General features: G+C 43.3%; 1 protein-coding gene across 3 annotated transcripts in view; it reads left to right on the forward strand.

Annotated features, from left to right (window-relative positions):
* adamtsl4 (ADAMTS-like 4) overlaps positions 1–19711 on the forward strand; it is a 33772-nt gene extending 14061 nt beyond the window's left edge. For 2 of the 3 annotated variants that reach the window (XM_085801370.1, XM_085801371.1), the window contains 13 exons: positions 4903–5005; positions 11297–11436; positions 11912–12116; positions 12579–12763; positions 13832–13979; positions 14735–15034; positions 15212–15341; positions 16093–16297; positions 16981–17154; positions 17240–17419; positions 17625–17804; positions 17919–18066; positions 18157–19711. In XM_085801370.1, coding sequence (XP_085657496.1) covers positions 4903–5005; positions 11297–11436; positions 11912–12116; positions 12579–12763; positions 13832–13979; positions 14735–15034; positions 15212–15341; positions 16093–16297; positions 16981–17154; positions 17240–17419; positions 17625–17804; positions 17919–18066; positions 18157–18287 — 2229 coding nt within the window. In that variant the 3' untranslated portion in view covers positions 18288–19711. The remainder of the gene's footprint in view (positions 1–4902; positions 5006–11296; positions 11437–11911; positions 12117–12578; positions 12764–13831; positions 13980–14734; positions 15035–15211; positions 15342–16092; positions 16298–16980; positions 17155–17239; positions 17420–17624; positions 17805–17918; positions 18067–18156) is intronic. The other variant, XM_085801372.1, reaches the window with a different exon arrangement.
* The last annotated feature ends 1921 nt before the right edge of the window (positions 19712–21632 follow it).

Below are 21632 nucleotides of genomic sequence, written 5' to 3' on the forward strand. Positions count from 1 at the left end.
TTAGTCATCTCTCTTATCAGTAATTACACCATATTCACCATGCTGATGCTGCTAAATTGTGGGACACTGTGAGAAATTGAAAGCAAAAGTTGAAATGAGTTCCCAAACCGACCATTGTAAACATCCATTACATTTCACTGGCTGGTCTCTTGATTCAGCTTAGGTCTGGGTTCATGTGCAGTGGGGGGATTATTGTTGTTTATGCTCCCTCTCTAAAGTGGTTTAGTTGTCTGGCTAAACTGTTGGCTTGTTTACATCCTGTCTGATTGTCTGACCGCTCACATTTCTCTCCCCGTGTTTCTTCATTGTACTGATGAAACCACAGTGTTGTTTTCCAGCTCTCAGTCGTTACTTCATTGAGCAGTGTTATCGTAACTGACTGATTGCCATGTGGAGTGTAAATGATTGACAGAACTGTGAAAACAAAACCCACATACAGGTAGTAGGAGGTGACTGTAATTTTCATTTGGCCAATATTAGACAAAAAGAAAATGCAGACAGACAATTTTATTGGAGCTTTACTCGACTTGCTTGAGGCTCTTGAGGCGCCCGTCGAATGTGATGTGGAACGTCCTCAGCAACAGCGTCCAAGTCCCGTCGCCTCTGTGCAGCTCTAACACACATTTGAACTGGATGACTGATAATCTACACAGACATGAAGACAGAAGACCCTAACCCTGTAAAATGACGACAAGGACAAATACAAAAAGTTTTGATTGACTTTACAAATCAACTTTAGATAGTCATCTTATTTGCTAGATTTAAATGTGGTTATTGTTCCGCATTTGATACTTAACTAAAAGTCCCAGTTGAAAAAACAAACAACTTAAACTTCTTTACTTATAGATAAAATAAATGATATAGATAAATAAAAATGTATTTCCTCTGTGTTTGACAAAAGAGACTAGATGTTCAATGTCTAAACACAAGTAGAACTTTTACTTTGGCTAAAATTAGCAAGGTTCGTTTTGGTTTTTTTTTAGTGAGGAACTATCTATCATTATAAAAGTGTCTTAAATTGGCCATTTTTGAGTATAGATATAACAAGTAAGCAGTATTTGAAATTTGACCTTATGACCATTGACTTGTTTTCATTCTAAGTTGATCCTGACACATTTCAGTTCAAACCCAACTTCAGTTGTACAATACATCTAAGAAATGTCGTTTTCATCACAACGAACCAGGGACATTTTTCTACAGATTGTTCTCCTGTGGCGTATTTACAGCAGCCGTAATTGGTTGATATACAGGTAAATAAACTGCTCTGAAACTGGGAATAGTTAAAACTGTTCCTTATGTGTTAAGTGATTCAGTGGTTGCGACTGTGCTATGGGGCGTTCTTGTGGTTTTAGTTGTTTCAATTTCATTTTACAGGTCCAGACCCATCCTCACCACATCTTTAACTGTTTTGTGTCTGTAAAAAGCCGGCGCCCTCTTTTCTCCCTCTCGTTCAATAACTGCCACTCTCCCCTCTGTCACTCCACCCCTCCCCACTCCCCTCTGTTCATCCACCCCTCAGCAGTTATGAGGAGACCCCCTAACACGAGCTCCACAGTAAACGAGGGAACACAAGACTCTACCAGCCTTTAGAATAACATACAAATTCTCCTCCATGACCATGAAACACCAGTGAACAAGTGTCTCGCTTCTGTTTTTACTCTCACTTCACCTCCACTCCCTCCTCTTTTCATTCAGTCCATTAGCCTCCCTCTGTTTTTACACACCCTAAACTCCTTTGGGAGGGGGCTCCACTCGCCCTGCAGCCCTCATACAATCACCAACGCATGAATGCACACACTTTACATTTTCTTGCATTCTTTCTTTTCATCGCACGTCCCCCGTTTTGTCTTTTTAAGGAGGCACCTTCTGTCGTTTTCACTACACTGAAGCATCTCACTGCTGCTCATTCAAAACCGTTGTGTGTGTTTAGGGTCTTTGCTCTTTGTTTATGGGCTTACAAGCACTGATACACAGAAACTATCTGGTTTAAAATGGGGCCCAACATGTTTATGTCCAGCAGAAATATTTACAACCATTACCAACCGCATTTCTCACACACATCCGGGCACATGTAGACAAGTTGGAAAATAGCAGATCACAGGAGTGTACTGACCTCCGAGCGCTCACATACACTCACATGTTCCAAGGATGCACTTCAAACGCACTCTCATATTAGAGCCTTAAACCTGTCAATAACACACCGGCCATAAATAACACAGAATTAAGTCTCTTTCAGCAGTGTGACAGTGTGGCGTGGCGTACCACATAAAGTTTGACGAGCCGGTTTCACGCTTCCCCAGAAGAGAAACAACAGATGATCCTAATGAGAGCCTGGTGACATGACGGCCACATATACATTCCTTCACACACAGCGTTGTCAGAGTGTGAAATCCAGCTAGGCCGGTGTCAATGAGCACATGCTTTGACGTTTTATCCATGAGAGTCTTTTAGTTACACCGTCGTTCACATGGGAACATGGGAACTGTCAATCTGTGTGTGTGTGTGTGTGTGTGTGTGTGTGTGTGTGTGTGTGCATGAACTTGACTACTCCCTTGCTCTTCTCTCCCCAGATGAGGAACTTTCCAGCTGTTTGTGACAGCTGTGTGAGTGAAGAGAGGATCATAAAAAAAGGAAAAGAGGAACGAATCAAATAAAGAGAGGAGGGAAAGACAAGAACATTATGGAGCTAACAGAGATTAGAGTTGCAAGGAAATCTGAGAGCTCTGTGTGCGGCGTGCAAGAGTGTGTGTGTGTAAGTGTGTTAGAACCAGCTGTATATCAGAGGGGTTGTAAACCCAGTGGGTTTTTGACCAGGCAGGATGGCTGTGGTTTCCCAAAGTAACACAACCCGATGAAGCTGCATGTGTGTGTTCAGTGCTGGAAGAAGTTGTCAGATCTTTTACTCAAGAAAAATCCAGAACAATGGAAAAAAATACAGAGTTACCAAATGTGTAACATTTTTTCACCACATATCACATGTCATATTTGTCCATTCAGTATGAAGCTACTTAATGAGGTTGTTTGTTTGTGAATTTTATTACCTATGGACACAGCCAGGCTAAGTGTTTCCAGCCTTTTTCCCAGTCCTTATGCTAAGCTAAGCTAACCAGCTGATGTCGGCAGCCTTGTGTGATGCATTATTAGACTAATAATTAGAAGTAAACAGCTACATTAGCAGCACTCTGAGGCTATTGTGAAGGAGCCACATGCCAGCATGCTCATAATGACAACACTAAAGTAAAGCCAGTAAAATGTTGCCTGTGTTGATTATAGTTGGCATGTTAAAGGGATAGTTCAACATTTTGGCAAATTGGCCCATTGCCATAATCCCTAATAGCAGTAGGTTTGTTACCTTTAATTGTCGCAAGCTGCTCAGAGCTACGCTATGGAGGCTCATAGGATTTCTTGGTTTCCCTCATCAAACTCACCAAATACACAATCCAACAACTCCAAAACGCTCTGGTGACCTGCACATTCACCACGCTATGAGATAATAACGGAACATTACGAGACAGAGTTGTTATAGCGGCAAATGCAGAGACTACTTGCCGAAAAAATGCCCCTGACGGGGACGCGCATCAATGGTTTTGTATGAATTTACCTCTAAAACAACTCCGTCTCGTAACGTTCCGTTATTATCTCATAGCGTGGTGATTGTGCAGGTCACAACTTGTCCATGACAGCGTTTTGGAGTTGCTGGATTGTGTATTGGATGAGTTTGATGAGGGAAACCAAGAAATCCCATGAGCCTCTGTAGCGTAGCTCTGAGCAGCTCGCGGCTCTGCTCCACCGTTCTAAAAATAGCTTGCACTGACAATTAAAGGTAACAAACCTACTGCTAAAACTATAGGGATTATTGCAATGGGCTAATTTGCCAAAATGTTGAACTATCCCTTTAATGTGTTATGGCCTAGTAATATGCTGCTAAACACAGCAGCCCAGCAGAGGCTGAGAGTAATGTTATTGGTTTTTCATGTGTTTAAAGAAATGAACTGGACAGTGAAATTTAGACCTTATGCTGACACTGGATGATTCAAGCACTGTGGAATGAAAATACAAAATTTAGCAATCCATTGTGCAGCCATCTGTACTTAAGAGATTTGATATTTCTTCATCAAATGTAGTGTTGTTGTTACTATGAGGTAGCATAAAGTGAAAATACCAGAGTTAAGCAACAAAATTACACTTAATTACAGTGTTGTTACTCATACTACAAACGCACTTTTTTGTTTTCACCACTCTATCTGTGTGTGTCCCACAGGAGCTGGGTAGAGCTCAGTGAGTTAGTACAGTAAAAAACAACAGATGCACCGATGTTTCAGCTGTTGTTTAAGTGCAGGTATGTTAAAACTCTTTCCACTGTACGGCTCCATAAGGACTCGTTCGTAAGCGCACAAGTTGGACATGTGCTCACGCAGACGTGCACAGACACACACTCGTCCACGTGCTCACACAGCCACTAGCATTCTGTGGTCATGCACTGAGAGCCACGATGGATTTATGTGAGCAGCCGCTTCCAAAAAATCCATTATTTCCATATGTTTCTAATACTCTCGCTGCCTGCCAAGAGGAGCTTGGAGACTGTGTGCATGTGTGTGTGTGTATGTGTGTATGTGTGTGTGTGTGTGTGTGTGTGTGTGTGTGTGTGTGTGTGTGTGTGTGTGTGTGTGTTTGTGTATAAGGGTATGGCGTGTTTGCACTTACCTCCATGATCTCAACTTAATTCTCCTCTTTTTTTTTATGAGCTTTCTTTCCTCGCCTTTTACTTACCACAGTCCGCTCCGCCCTGACTTATCTGGGGACCAGGAGAGAAACAGGTTTACTAGCTGGGTGATTTCATATTAGTTCAATGTGTGGCACGTTTTGTTTTTTTTCACGTTTCCCTCTGTTTTTGTCCTCCAGGTTTGTGCGGGAGGAGCGTTGGACTCCAGAGCGGAGCAGTGTGCGGCATTTAACACCCAGGAGTTCATGGGTCGCCTCTACAACTGGGAACCTTTCACTGAGGGTGAGGACTGAGTTAACACACACACGGTAGTTAAGGCTTTAGCTGCACAATGCTTCGATGTGATAATAGGCTTATGGGAGAGGAGAGAGCGGAGGGGGTTGAAAAGCATCAGTAAAATGTGTGTTTAAGTGAGTTAAACGTTGCTCTCTGGTATTAGTATGTGTTGGCAGGCCTCGATCTGCTTGCCCAACCCACCACAACCCCCTCCTCTCATTGGAGCAGGCCTACGTCGTCAAGGGTGGTGAGAGTCAAGAGGAAAAGAGAATGACTGGAACTCAGTCCGCTTTTCTTCTTTGCACAAAACGCTCTCCCTCCTCTCTTTTTCCTCTCATTTGTTCAACATATCCCTTTTCTCCCGTCCTCTCTGGCCAAGCTTCTCCTCCCTGCTCTGACTGAGCACACGGATTCCTATTGGGTGAGATAAAGTAAGAAAGCAAGAGAAAGACAGAGAGAGGGAGGTGAGAGGTGATGGGATGCAAGTGCTTTGTCACATGACCACTGGGAGCGAAGGGAGACAACGCGGTTCTTTGTTTCGCCGTATGTGTGATTTTCTCCATGTGTGGCGACGCGTGTTTGTTTACTTTCTTGAGAAGTGTACGATAGTTCAGCTCAGTGGAGATTGTGTCTGTTTATCTTTGTTTTCCACCGCTGGACGGGGAAGAAAGGGGAAGAGAGAAAACACCAAACAGATATTTGAGGAATTTGACAGAAAAGGAAGAGTGGATAGAGAGAATATTATAAACACGGGGGTGTGGGGAGTCAGGAGGGAGGGGGGCGGGGCGGAGGGGGGGTGAGAGAAACACAGCTGTGAAATGATATCAACAGTATTTGTCATTAGACTTAAAAATATGTCCACGGGCCTCTGTGTATTTACACTACAACTTTATTGGCAAGTGCTGGCACTGAGGATGAACGGCTTAATGGAGCTGAGATAATATGTGCAAAAGATGTTTGCTCATGTATGTTTGTTTTCTGTCTGTGATTACAGTATCAGCTGGCTGAGGTTCCTCCACACACACACACACACACACACACTGTGAGAGTGCAGAGCGTGTAACACTAGATCAGCAACACCACATACATTAGTTCGATCACATTCTTGCAAAACACACTCGTCCAAATATACGTAATATGCAAAACTAGAAACAGATTTGAACAGACAGTATTTGGAATTGACGAACAACAATATAACAGATGAACGTTCACAAGGACAAATCCGCCGAGAGTCGTCACCCAGGTCTGCAGCTCCCACTTTGGATCCATTGTTTTGGTTTTCCAGCCCACAACTTTTTCTGTTATGGTTCACTGCTCCCATCAACTCCTTCCCATTGTCAGCTGCAGCAGACAGATGTTTTCTGAGAAAACGTTCTGCTCCCTAAACACTGTGCACTACCTGCTCAGCACCATACTGCGGTTTGGATCAGTAAAGACCGAAGACTGAAATGTAAGAGAGGGCATATTGGACATACATTTACACAATCCTTAATTGCTAATAAATTGAAGAATTAAAATGACTAATCGACATAACCTATTCCTATTGCAGCAGGTGTTCTGCCGCTTTGTCTAAGCAAATACAAAGACGTCAAACTTACAGCTTTCTTCCTGTGTATTTTGGTCAGAGCAGACTGAGGGCAGTTAGAGGACGGGGGCAGATCTAGACGACGCAGGCCGTACATCTGTAGCGGTAGCCCTCGCCGGGGTATCAGCTGGAGTCAGACTGTCTGCATAAACACACAGGGGCTTTCCTTTTTTCTTTTTACCCACCACCCCTCTTTCTGTGTGTTTGTGAGTGAGATTACTGAACTGAGCCGCTCTTAAATTTTCTCTATCTGCTGTGTGTCCTTGCCCTCTGATCCAGTTGGGGATTTTTTTTTTATAATCATCGTGTCCTTGAGATCTGCTGAGGGGACGAGGGGAGAACTGGACAGAGAGAGAAGAAAAACAGACACAACCCCTGACAGCGGCCTGTGAGGTTTTTTTTTTTTTTTTTTTTTTTTGGACAAAGGAAGCCACCAAATGGCAGACGTCACATTTATTGGAGGCTGCTCTCATGGCTTAGATACAGTATTGTATGTGTCAAAACTATTTGCAGATGACGTCAGCTGGGTCACACACACACTCTCTCGATCTGTGCTGAGGATGATCCTTTTCCACTCTGCTAAGTAAACTGTATCACACTGTTTACCCATTCCCACTGGCTGCAGCCCAGACCTTCATATCTAGCATCCCATCAACATACTGGAGGCTGCGAGCAGTGTGTGTCTGTTTTGAATAGCGTATTAGTAATTTCTCTCCAGCTGCACTCATCTGTTTAGGGCTTTGTACAGTGCTGCAGGTTCAGTGTGTCTGCTGCTCTTGGCTCTTTGTGCGCGATCCACATGCCTCCAAGGTAACGACCCTGTTGTATATGCAGCGCAGCCTGTGATTTGGAACTGGAAGCTTAAACTGTGAAGCTGCTGCTGCTGTAATAAACCACAGAGGTGATAGTCCAGGCTAATATCCGCTCTGAAAGCAGCACCTCATTTTTGTAATTGCTGCACGACACGTGCAGGTGTTGTTTTACTTGAATATTCCCCTTTTTTTTCCAGGCCTCATCCCTGCTTTGCAAACCCATCATCCCCTCTTCCTGTCCCGCTGCCTCTCTCTTTCTTTCTCCCTGTTGGAGTTTGTTTAGATGGAGAGATAATGGGGAAGTATATTTAGACAACATATATTCCACTGTCTGAACACTAAGCTCAGAGAGGGAGAGCGAGACAGTTGAAGAGAACGAGAGGCCAGAGATCGAGGCGAGAAAGAGAAAGAGAGAAGTAGCTAGAGACAAATGAGAGATAACGACCCAAATAGTGAGGAGAGATTAGGGGTGAGCTCGGAGTTGGAGAGTGTTCAAGCATGACTTCAGGACAGGAATCAAAGGAGAGGAGATGGAGCATGAGGGAGACGAGGAGGAAGACAAAAAAAAAAAAAACAGAGAGAGAGCGAGAGGCAGCGAGTACATGAGTGGCAACACGTCTCCCAGTTTTAGCTCCCACTCTGTTTTCTGCCACTGTCTCCAGTCTAATCTCTCAAAGATAACTATGACAGACGGAAAGAGAGAGCAAGGGTGGAGAGAGAGAGAGGGTGGGAACTGCCTCCCTTTTTGCTCTTTCGTTCTAAATATGTACTGTACATCTGTCTCCCTACAATTATAGACTTGATAATGAAAAACAATGAAGTAAAACAAGTGGCTGAAAAATGAAGTTTGGCTCATTAACATCATCAACATCTTTCATCTTTTACAGCAGTCATGCCTGAGATTAACAGTCATGTGTTAATCAAAATCAAATTAACATTAACTTTTGATCCATAAATAAGAATAAATAGCTGCTGCTGGATTTTTTCAAAAAGAAAACAGTTTTTGTTTGACAAATTCATTTGTATAGCACATTATAGTACAAAGAGGTCCTTCAACGCGCTAAATAGAATTAAAAAGAAGCATAAAAATAGAAGTATGGCACATAATAAGAAAACATTATAAAACATAAATCAGTGTCTTCTTTGTGCCTCTGTGACACTGCAGACCTCTCTCTCTAATTGGCACCACAAGGTTTCCCCAAACGTTGACAGTATACCATTTCCTTTCTAATGTTTCATATGATCTCTTGCTGTATTTTGGAAACATTGACAGAATTCATTAAGCTCCGATACGTCCACTGCACCACTGAACCTGGCGCTGCTCCCTAGACCCTTGCAACATTATTTGGAGGATGTCTGAGCTGAGGTGCACCCAGGGCTGAAGGACCATTGCTGTGTTTATTTATAAGTAGATTGATGCACCCAAAAAAAATGCTTTATCTTTACTTCCTTACAAGCTTGTGCAAAGATAAACATCCAGTCTAGGGGTCAATTGCTTCACGTGTACTACTTCCTCACCGCTTCCTAACACAACTAGTCATGCAAACAACCGTGGCTCAAAGGCACAACACTGAACATGGTGTGTTGTCTGAACGAAAGTGTTGTTTATCAGGACTCACAACACACCTGCTCCCTGACGCAGATATGACAAATCCCACAATAGACATTACATTTGGTGCACTCTGCTCCACCACTGAAATACTTCTGCACCTTATCCCTCTGTCCTGCTGAAATGGAAACCCACACAACAATGTAATGGCATCTTAACAGTCCAGTTTTACTAATCCCTCTCTTTTTAATGTTTAATCATTTATCTTACTTGTGTTACGCCTGGCAGTGTTTTGTTGTATTTCCAGAAATTCAGGCAACTTCGCAAATTCAACGAAAGTGTCCCACTGAGTTAACCACATACTACACAGGTTTTAAATTCTCCTTTGGACTCACAAGCAGAGAGCAGGGATCTGGTATTTGACCTTTAGTCTTTGTTCTTGGCCATCTCCTATGAACCCTTTGACTTTGAAGGTGGCAGCAGGAGCTTCGGGCTATTTGCTGTAAATGTTCCAGTGTGCTGGGAGAGGAAATCTTTGCATAGTGAAACAATCTCTTGTGTTATTGTATTCAAATGTCGTGGCAACAGTGTGATAGCTGAACCACAATTTGATTACTTTTAAAATGTAAGATTGTTTCACAAAATAAAAGACTGTTGGAAAGAAAGTACTGTTTTTCAAGGGCAGAATAATAAAACTGTAGAGCAGTCTCTGACCACCACACTGACAATGTGTCAAGCTGTTCATATCGACATATATAGGATTTAACAGTGTGTACATTTTTGTCCATATGTGTCAAGAGAAATACAACACCACAATGGGAAGTCACAATTTCAGAAGCACAGAAATTGTCCTCTTAACCCCTGAACTCCCAGTGACAGAAACCCCTCCTTCCCATCTGCAACCTAATATATGACCCCTTATTCAGGCTATGAGCTCATGTCTATAACTCTATTACACACAAACACACACTAGGACACACACACCAGCTTTGCCTGAAGCCTCTAACCTCTGTCCCACCCCCAAGTGTCTTACCTCAGAGTGGATGAGGAGCAGTGGAGCTGCTCACTTTCCCTTCCTGACTTTATCACCCATGTGTTTATTGCTTTCTTCCTGGTAAAGAAATAAGATAAGAGGCGAAACGTCTTCCCAGACAAATACAAGTCCAGTTGCCTACGATTCAATTTGCCCAGAAAAGAACGATGACCTGGATGAATGAGAATATCCATAGAGATGGTAAAGAAATACTTTTGTTTATTTGGGGTATGCAAGAAGTCACTTCTTCTCTGCAAAAAGATTAACACCCATCCATCCATGGATCTATCCATCCAGTCATTCATCCATTCAATATCCAGGCCCAAAATGGGATTTATTGTTGTCCTGTGTGGCAGGAGCATGGAGCCACTTGGTGAATCATATTGATATTTATTGCTGATTAAAAGTTAGAGTAGACACATCTGAACTGAAGGCCTGTCACAGAAACATTTTTGTGTTTTTTCACCTTTGCTACAACCACATAAAAGGTGCTTTGATGATCAACATTCGTCTCATACGTGTGTTAAGTATGGAGCTGGAGGCCTGTGGTTGGGCTTCTAGCTTACCATAAAGACTTAAAATGGGAAGAAAGAGTGAGCCTGACTTAAATTGATAGTTCAGAGTATACACCTACCTACAACCTCAAAGTCATCTTCTCCACACTGTTAAATGATCATCTGTGGGTTTAGAAGGAGTTAAAACCCAAGAGTGAACCAGTGCTTTAAACCTGTCCATTGTATCTCACCACGTAGACACACTCCTCTTACTTAATCCACATTTTTTTGCTTCTACCTCACCCCCATTCCCCTGTGAGACCCTCTGTATTCTCCACTCGTCTGTTTCTCTGCGTGTTCTCCAAGAGCTGAAGGACTTCTCATTTCCTCTTTTACCTTGAAGCGATCTTCTCTTTCTCTGACTCTTCCCCTCTTCCCCCCCTCGTTTCTGCGTACATGTCTCCCTGCAGTATGCACCCATTGGGTTCCTCTCATAAATCTAAACTTCCTCGAGTTTACGTTTACACTTCTGGGTATGTACTGTATCTCCCGGGGAAGGTGCAGCGGTCTGCACACTAGAAGGAGTGAGCAGCGGGGGAAATAGCTAATCGCTCTTTGACTGTCTGACAGTCATGTGTTATATGGTCTGACCTCGGTTTCCTGGCCACATGGAAAGACGTTCATCACCCAGCTGCGTCTTTCCCCTCGCCAGGCAGACGCACAAAGACCCAGAAGAGTCACACACACAGTCACAGCCACACACTACCTTTATGACAAACGTGTATTGCGCCGTAACCTCACGATACCCTCTCTCCGTGTTGCAGTCGGTGTGGACAAGCAGTGCGAACTGACCTGCAGACCTGCCAGCTATCGTTTCTACGTCCGTCAGGCAGAGCGTGTCCGAGACGGGACTCCCTGCTTCAATGTCAGCTCAAATGATGTGTGCGTAGAAGGACAATGTCTGGTGAGTGCTTGTGTGAGATTTTTTTTTCTCTTTTCTCTAGGTGTCTTGAGTCCAAGTCCCTCCTGTCTAGCCAGGGGTTGACAAAGTCCAGAACCTGGCTCTCGTAGTCTCACGTCTGGAGGTTGATTTAAGCCTGGCATTCAGATTCGGAGCGTCTCCAGTCTTTTTTTTTTTATTTCCCTCCTCCGGGCCTCTTTTCTCTGCATCGTTCTCTCTTTCTTTCGTTTGCAATCTCGCTCTCTGATTTCACCCTCATTCCACACTCCAGTGTCTGGCAGGAATGTGGCGAGCACCAGTAACCAATTTGCACAAACAACAGTGACATAAACACTGGCAAAGGATGTGAAATGTCAACAAGACTGGAATAGCTATTCTCTGCTGCTGTCCCCAACTCTCCCTTGTTTCTCTACCCCACTTTTCTCCCCACTGTCTCACCCGTCACTCACACCTTCTCTCGTTCCTCTCCTGACGCCAGACCGAGGGCTGTGATGGGATACTGGGCTCCGGCTCCGTGATAGACAAGTGCGGAGTATGTGGTGGGCGGGACACCTCCTGTCGAAAGGTGACGGGAAGCTTCCATAATGTCACGGTTCCCCTTGGCTACCACAAAATCCTGGACATCCCACCTGGAGCTACATTCATTAACATCACGGAGAGACGAGCAAGCCCTAACTACTTGGGTAGGATGTAACACACACTCACACACACACAAACATGTCATGCACGCTCACACAAAAGCAGTTTAAGATTACTGTTTGCAGCTCTTGTAAAAGTGAGACGTTGGCGAGGAAACTGCAGATCTTGGAATGAGACTTGGCCCACGAGCGTGTGCGATGGTTAAGACTGTAAATTTCGTGGCCTTGCAGACTCGGGGCAGATAAAGCTCGTATTGTTAGAGCCCGAAAGGAGCCAGTGAAGTGTGTACGTGTGAGTGTTTGTCTTTCCAGCCCCCTGTTTGGTAATGAGACAGCCCTCCAAAGTCTGTGTTTGTCAGTCTCAGTGTGTGTTTGAGTGTTGTTTACGGGGGGTTTCCTAAGAATTCAACACTGTGTTGACTAGACAAGGTCAAAATAAGTAAAGAGCACTTAAAGCACGATCTTCTCCTCCTCTCTGACCTTCTAACCCCCCAATAACTTCTCCAGCCATGAGGAGCGGCACGGGGGCTTCAGTGGTGAATGGGCGTTGGGCCGTGGACCCCCCAGGGGACTACCCGGCAGGGGGGACTACCTTCACCTACACACGACCTAGAGCGCAGGCAGAGGGGGAGGAGGAGATAGGAGAGTCCCTCAAGGCCCCAGGACCCACCACCACACAGCTACAGCTATATGTAAGTACTGCAACACAGGAAGAATTTGTTTTAACCCTGTAAGTAAACATGAACCAGGACATGACAAAATGAAGTTAATGATAAGAATCATACAGAGACATACATGTGCACACAGACGATTTCGCATCGCTGTAAGCCTCCAGGCTACGCTCTCCTGCTCTGTGTCAAGATCCCCCAAGATAGTCAGCATTATTTTAGCGTTATTGTGGGATAAAGACAGCTACACTAATGCTTCGCCTGAGCCACATAAGACTATCCATGGCTTAATAATAACAGCTCTAACCCCAGGCTAAGATCTTATTAAAGAAGAGGAGTCATGTGCAGCTTTACATCCAGTAGGTACAGACCAGGAGGGGGGTAAAAACAGCAAGCACCCACCAAAGTTGGAGTTTGATCTCCTCTGGAGTCACGTACATTTTTAGGGCTTAGTGGGATATAGAAATAAGACTGAAGCTCTGTAACCATGCCAGCGGCACAGTGAGGCTGTAATGCCCATTACACGTTGGAAAATAAATTGTTGGGTGGATTAAAATAGAAAGACAAGACTGCTATCTGTAGATCAGCAGGGAAATCTAATATCGAGGTGTCCCTGTAGCCTTGGTGTGAAGACACTCACCATGACCTGCAATGTGTGGCCAGGAGCATATATATACCATATATACGTATGTAAATATACTTGGTATATATATATATAACAAATAGCAAAAGAAAAACTTTTCAGAAAGAAAGTGCAGTCTTTAGGTAGTGCTATGTCTCTTTTATAAAAATGGTTTATCCTCTAAACTTGAGACTCCTGCTGATGAAGTTCAGATGACCTTTACCATGTTAAGTCTTGTAGATGGGCTGCAGGGTTTCATAGTAAGAGGAACATACGACAGGCATACTCCCCTCTGAGGCACCCAGAGCATGACACTGAATTCCTGTAGCTCATCCTGACCTCTGCTCATCCCCGTGAGGAAAAGGGAGAAGTACATTTGTCTTTGGGGATGAGTTACGTTGTTTTAGGGTGGTTTCTTGTCACTGGCTACTTTTCACATGTAGTTTTCTGCCTCTCCTCCCTCCGTGCAGATCATTTTCCACAAGGAGAACCCGGGCATCGACTACGAGTTTTACATCCCCGTGGAGAAGAAGGAGGGAGAGAGGGAGAAATTGATGGAGAGAGAGCCGGTCAGAGAGAGGCCGAGGGAGAGAGAGCCGGCGAGGTCGCCCCTCCGCAGTAAGTCCGTCACATCTCTGTTTGGCAAACATTTCACTGTTTGCTGTTCCATACGGTAGCATCGACATAGACATTCAGAAAGTATTCAGACCCTTTGACACTTGGAATTCAGATCATGAGGCTTCAAAAACAAAGTGGGATGAACTGGAGGCGCCTGAGCTAAATGTAAAGTACCACAACATAGGGTCTACTCAGGGTCTATTCATGAATTTGCAGTAATTTAATTCTGTTTTTGCTATTGCCATTATGGTGTGGGTTTGTCTGGGGGGTGGATTTAAGGTTGCGACATAACAGAATGTGGAAAAATTGCAGGGTGGCAGAGTTGAACCCTGAATCAAATTCAAAGATTTCTCCATTCATTCTTTCCAAATTACTCAAGGAAACATCATCTCATATCCTTGGAGAATGATTGATGTGTTTATGGATGAGGATGGGTGTGGTTGTGAGCCAAGTGGGAGGGATTTCTGTATAGTGTTTGCGTGTTTGTGTATGACCTAGATGGGAGGCTATCTGGTCCACATGTTCACTGTCATGAGACCCTGACCTCATCATGACATCATTAGCCTCTGAGTCACTGCCGTCCTCCTTTTCTTAGAAGTTCAACTTATGTGTTTTGCCTCTTTCTTCTCACTTTATCACTCTTTGCTCCTCCCCCTCCTTATCTCTGTTTCCCAATCTCTGCCTCTCTCTCCCACCTTCCCTGCCCTCTTTAATTTGTCTTTGTGTCCATCTATTTTTTTCTTCTTCTCTCCCAGGTCCTCTCACAGTGTCAGTCGAAAATCCTCCTCCTGCTCCTTTCCCTGGTTCGGGCTCCTCTTTCCCCTCGTCCTCGTCCTCCTCGTCCTCCTCGTCCTCCTCGTCCTCCTCCGCTTCCTCTTCTGTATTTTCTCCCCCATCCCAAGACCGATGGGCACCTGACAGGTTGCGCCCTCGAGGAGCTGCACCCAACAGAAACGCTCGGATCCCCCCTCGCACTGACCTGCCCCCAGACACTCAGCCGCCATTTGTTTGGAGAAGAGGCGAACTCACAGAGTGCTCTGCTTCCTGTGGCAAAGGTCAGATTCTGATAGGACGCAGACACCGTCATACATGTGTCACTGTAAAATTAATTGCCCTGTACACACCGAACACGCTTCTTAATATGACGTGATGTCTCCCTCCTGTGGTTGATGGCTGCAAATATGAGAGCATGGAGATAAACCCCCTGTCAACCTGTCCTTATGTCTCCACAGGTTTTCAGTATAGAGTGATTCTGTGTATAGACCGTCATACAGACGAGGAGGTCCCAGAGAGGAAGTGTGACTCTGCAGCAAAACCTGTACCAGAGGAGGAGCCTTGTAACACACACCCCTGCCCGCCATTGTGAGCTTATACACAATTTATCTTCCAGAGATGCAAATTATACAGACCTTGGGTTTCTGTTTTTATCTGCCAAAAAAAGTCTGTTTTTACATAGCTGAAAACACAAAAACACCTTGTTTAGAATATTTTTCTAAGGCCTTTTCCTACAACAAGTTACATTTTTCTTGACTCTAGTGCAGCATCTTGTTTTTAGTCCGTTTTGTTTGAGCATTGGTTCCTGGAAAAGTTCATAAAACAAGTTGATTTCTAAATCTGGAGATTGTGTTTTGGAAAGCACGAGTCACTGCCCATTTGTCTAGACCGACTTTAGTTTGTGGCTTGTTAAAACTGAGAATAATGCTGACTGCAATGAGTTGATGAAAGTCTCAAGACAAACTGATTATCATTGTCAGTTTATTATGTCATATTAGATTATTATGATTCGAAACCATTGGCCAGCATGTCAAAATGCCAAAATGTCAAATTTTAAACACCAGTAGTTACGTCTGGATAACACTGGATATATCATTGTTATTGTATACATGAGCCACAAGTAATATGTGTAATTTGTAAAGGACTAAAATATGCTAAAACACCATAGTGGTTGTAGTGGTTCCTTTAAACAAACAATAAATATCCGCAGTCTCAAAATATGGATAAAAATGGTATTTTTTTGAACAAACAAACAATGCATGTGACCTCGTGTGATTTTCCAGTAACATTTACCTTTAACTGGTCCCTCTCTCGGTCTCCTTTACCATCTGTGTGATAGCTGGGAGGCCAGTTCATGGTCAGAGTGCAGTGTGTCCTGTGGCCCCGGAGTGCAGCAGAGGCAGCTCCAGTGCAGGCAGAGTTTTGGGAACCGATCCACCATGGTCCACCCACAGCGCTGTGCACACCTCACCCCACCAGACTCCACACAGGCCTGTCAACTCAGTGTCTGCTCCCACTGGGAGGTCGGCTCGGACTGGAGCTCGGTAGGTCTGCAACTCTAGCACATGACTGGGAACTGCGTCTGCTTATATGTCAGTAGACGTGGTAACAAGAGGCCTGTATCTCAGTATCTGTTTATATAACACAGACAGAGAGAGAGAGAGTGGGTGTGGTCTGGTTAAAATAAGCATGGTGAGTGGTTTCTATCATAAATTTTGAAATGCCTTCATGAGATCAGCTTACAAATATGTGATTACTTTTCAAGTCAGAGACCACTGCAAACTGTGCCATGGGCCCGGTTGCAACATTTTTAATGTTTCAGCTATTTTTTTCTAGTTTTGGGAGTCTTTAACTATCATAAAATTAATATGTATAATTACAATAGTTATCAATCATAAGAAAAGCAAATGCTCTGTAACAAACAACTGCCTTAGGATAGTTAGTATAGATAGTATAGTCTTACTTTGTTTTTTTTTAGTTCAAGTATTCATTAATTTAGTACTTAGTATCCAATGAAACTTATATCTATATCTATGCATTAATGTGCTTCGTGTGTTTTGTCTTATCTTGTGTTTCTGATTTTACACCCACTTGGTATAAACAAAGTGATTAAATGATTAATAATCAAGCTTTTCTCTCTAGATCGCAGTGGATATGTTAATGGTTTGTGCCCTCTCTTTCATCGGTTTCTTCTTGTTCTTGTTTTTCTCCCCTCTGTCTATCACAGTGCTCAGTGGACTGTGGATTAGGGAGGAGGACAAGGAGTGTGCGTTGCGTGAGTGATCAAGGCAGCGTGGTGAACGACAAGGAGTGCAACTCCAGGCTCCGTCCACAGGGGACTGAGGAGTGCAATATGGGACCTTGTGTAACCAACTGGTACTTCACCAACTGGTCCAACAATGTGAGTAACATACACGGATACAAAAGAACGCTCACAGCACTTCACAGTAATCCTCAACACGATCTTCCACTTTGTGTCCCCTCAGTGTCTGGCGCAGTGCGGTCCTGGGGTGCAGAGGAGGGAGGTGGTGTGTCTGACTCGAGGAGGGGTCAGAGAGGGGAAAGGAGTAGGGGAATGTGTTGGGGACAAACCTGCAGAGATGAAGGCCTGTAACGGAGGTCCCTGTGTCCCAACAGCCATGTGGTACAGCAGCCCCTGGACCCAGGTAGGAAGAAGGAAATAAGGAAGGAAAGAAATCCAGAGACTGTATTTGTTTGTGTCGTTCTATGAGTTTGATGCCTGGTATGCCAGGAATTTAAACTTTCCTTCTTAAATTTACCATTCATCTTCCTATCATCTTTTTCATCACCTACAATCTTATTCAATTCCCTTTATTTTGAAATAACAGTAGGCTTTTGTTCTTTTTCCAGTGCAACGTCCGATGTGGAAATGGAACTCAGCGACGAGACATCATTTGTGTCCAGAAGATGGGGAATGATTTTACTCTTGTACCAGCCAGTGAGTGTGCACATCTGGACAAGCCTGCTGCGGTCCAGGAGTGTGAGATGGGAGAGTGTCAGCCACAGTGGTTCACGACCGAGTGGAGCGCAGTAAGAGACAAGGGGACATGCATGCTGGAGTGGGAATAACATGGTTGGCATTTTGTATGCTAATTAAAACATATTATGATGTTATTAAATTAACTCTCTCTTTTTTTCCCTCAGTGCTCACGTTCTTGTGGGAAAGGCTTACAGATGAGGGAGGCGCGGTGTCTAACACCAGACAAAAAACACAGCCACGATTGTGATTCCGACACCAAACCTGAACAGGAGCAAATCTGCAACACAATACCCTGCAGTCCACAAGTTGCAGGTTTGTGTGTGTGTGTTGATGTGACAGTGCATTCATGTGTATCTTGGCTATTCTCCCAACCAGCATCTCTCTTCTCCTCTTTAATCACAGATGAGAACTGCCGGGACAGACGCCACAACTGTGTGATGGTGGTGCAGGCCAGGCTGTGCGTCTACCACTACTACAAGACGGCCTGTTGTGCCTCGTGTACCCAGAGTGCACAGCGTGCAAAGAGGCACTGACCTGCCGAGCTCAAACAGCCCCTGTGTGCGAGAATGATGTCAAAAGGGCTGATTACCCCTCAAATGACGAGTCTGTAGAAATGGACAGCCCAGGGTAGATATGTGATGGCATGATGTTCAGAAAACATTCAGCTTTTTTCTCCTGAGTCTTCAGGTAAAACACTGTGAAAGCAGCCGGTTCCTCTCACTAGTTCTCTGTATGTAGTTTTACTTTGTCTCCTTGAGCCACATATTCCACTGAGCTTGCTTCTATTTTCTTTGTGCATGAGCTTTAACAGGTTCATAATGTGTCACACAGGGCTGAGTGATGCCTCTGCTGTGATTTCCGCTCTTGAAGGCTCCTTTGGCTGAGAGATGATAATGGTCCCCACTGAGGACACAGCTGTGGTTCAACAGTGAATTTAGCCTCTGTTAAGATTCCTCCTAATCTACAGGATCTTGAGAGAGATTTAGCCAGACATGCATACCACTAATTATGTGCTGAACAAATAATTACCATGTGTGGTAGGTTAAGTGTTTATACTGTAGTTCTATGTGTGCTGAAGATCTACTGGAATAGATCGACTGTTATTCTGTATGCAGCAGATGTCCCCCGCTGAGCTACAGTGGCTACCCCCCACCCCCCACCCCACCTCTGCCCCAACTGACCTAGAAGGATTTCAATTACATGTTGTATGTTTGTTTGTTTTCTGTTTGCCAAAAATATTTCCTCAAGTGTCCTCTTATTGTTCAGTTCAGTATCTGGACAGACGAACCAAAGGAGTGGGGGTAACCATGGCAGTAAGTGACCAAATAAATTATATCAGAGCAGGAAGACAGAGGTGAGAGGCTTCCTGAACAAGAAGGATATTAGACAGAGATGGTAATCGAGCAGAGACACAGACTCTGCACAGGCCTTTAACGTATTCATGTGTTAAAATCCACCTTTGGTATAAAGGTGTGAAGACTCATATTTTGCAGTTATGATTTTACTAAACTAAAGACAGTGCTGCTCAATAAGTTAATTAAGAAATTAAAGTGAAATTATCAAGTGACAATATGATGACGGTGGTTGGTTGTATAATTCTCTTCCTTTCAACAAATCACCTGGAAATACTGAAGCCATTAATTTACGATTCTGCCTCTGGAGATGCTCTGGTTTGCCGACTACGTCTCTGACACTCCAGCCTAAGTCCAGGTGTTCCTGCTGAAGAGTTAAATCTTGGCTCACAATAATATGAAGCATTTAACAAAAAGGCTCAGTAATTGTCTGAAACATGGGCACTGTAATTAGTGAATTGTGCATTTGTTAGGGAATGTTTAGGGAATAGCGCACATTCATGACATTGTCTGAAAACAAACTACGGTGCATATATTCATACCTAATGAAGGAACATGTCACTCAGTGCAATATTATTTTGAATATTTTCAACAGCAGTAGAGCTTCGTAACAAAGAAAAATATAGTTATAAGGCTGGTTGGTTAAATTCAATTTATTGTTAGTTTGGTGTTTTTAATGGGATTTGTTGACACCAGGAAAAACAGAGTGTCTCCTTTAACCATGACCTTGGTGACGCACAGGTTTGGCGATGTAAAATGAGTCACTCCTGGCTGACCTAATTTTCCAATTTCATGATCGCACAGTGCAGTGACAAAAAAACACATCTTAATGTCCTCCTTGTTTCCTCGCCTCATCTCAATACATCCTTTCCGTCAGAGGATCAACCTGTCCTATGAGAATAGGTGAAGCTAGAATTAAGAAAACCTCATGAAGACTGGGAAAGCTGCTTTCTTACAGCCGTCTTTTATTAAATTGAGTTATGCAGTTAATACAACCATTCTGCTTTGAACTGAAAGTAAATATTTTGCATATTGAAGTGGCAACCTCTGTATATGTGTGTAAGTACTCCATGCTTTTCTCTTTCTCTTATCCTGACTCTTTTTACTGAGCTCCCTTTTTTCCTTTTCCTACCTTTCCCACCAACAAGCATTTACTCACACTCTGCCCACTCAGAGGTAAGGAGGAGTCTGTATATTTGTCAGATATGTTTTAATGTCTATAATTTCTTTTGAACATAGTCGGTGCTTATATTTTATAACTGAGTAGAGTTATCAGAAGTGTTGTTGTAGACTGCATTTATTCACATCTAATTGTCATATAACGATTGTATTTTGCCTTTGAAAAGTACACATGAATTGTGGGTGTTTGTGATATGGACGTGTGTGTGCATGTGAGCCTGCGTGTGCGTATGGTTGTGTCTCTTGTGATCATGGCTTTGAATGTGTCATTCTTGTCTCTAATCCCTCGTAGTAAAAATTACATTTTATATAAAAAACAAAAAAAGGATAGTAATTTATCTATTATCTAAAGAACATGTAATTTATTTTCTGTTTTAAGAGGCTGTAGCATTTTTGTTTTGTTACCACCAGAGTTTATGAGATTGTTATTATTGATACATGGACGGATTTTTTTTTTTATCATGCAAAAACAAAAAACTGTGTGGAAAAATCATTAAATAAAAAAAACCTTCATTTTAAATAAAACTGAAACGACAGAGACATTAAGATTCCTGATTCATGGGTTGTGTTTTTTGTCCAGTGAATGAGGTTGATATAGATAGTTTCCTCCAAATGATGGCGCCATTGAGTCTCATAAAGAAATTACCAGGTCCAGTTGTCCTCAGAAATCAATTTCCTACAGGGTAAATGCCTGTTTTTGGTGCTACATCTCTATTGAGACTATATATTGTTGAATTGTATTTACCTTTGATTAACAATTTGACAAAGAGATGAGGAAAATTGCAAGAAAAAGAAACTCAGTATGCACAGTCATTTTACCACATTCCTGTGTAGAAGAGAATGGGATCTGACAGACATTAAATAACCCATAAACACTTGTTAAACAATCACATTCCTCATGAAGCCTCTAATGTTTACAATACAAAAACCATGAATAAGTTTATAATGGAGATTATTCCAAGTCCATACTGGATAATGTGGAATAAAAAAAACGGTAAGATAGAAAGGTCAGATATCTCTTAATGCCTGAGGTGTAAATGTATAGGGTGGCCTGGAGGAGTAGGAGTATGACAAGAAGGGCCAAGTGTAAAACAAAGTTAAGGATTTGAAAGTTTAAATGGCATAGCAACTTTGTTAACTGTACCGTCAAGTATATTAGGCCTGTGGCAAGGCACAGTGGAGAATGCTCCCCATATATACACACAATAGGCCCACCTTGAATCTAATGGCCAAATTCATGACCTCTGGGCCTTTAGTAGCCAAGGCTCTGCCAGATGATGCTGTTTCTAGAAAACTGGGGGGGTTTTATGCATTGTCTATCAGTGATGACAGGCCCACACACAAATG

This window comes from Trachurus japonicus, chromosome 16 (assembly GCF_045865225.1).
Source record: "Trachurus japonicus isolate A0001 chromosome 16, Traja_1.0".
Taxonomy (NCBI): domain Eukaryota; kingdom Metazoa; phylum Chordata; class Actinopteri; order Carangiformes; family Carangidae; genus Trachurus; species Trachurus japonicus.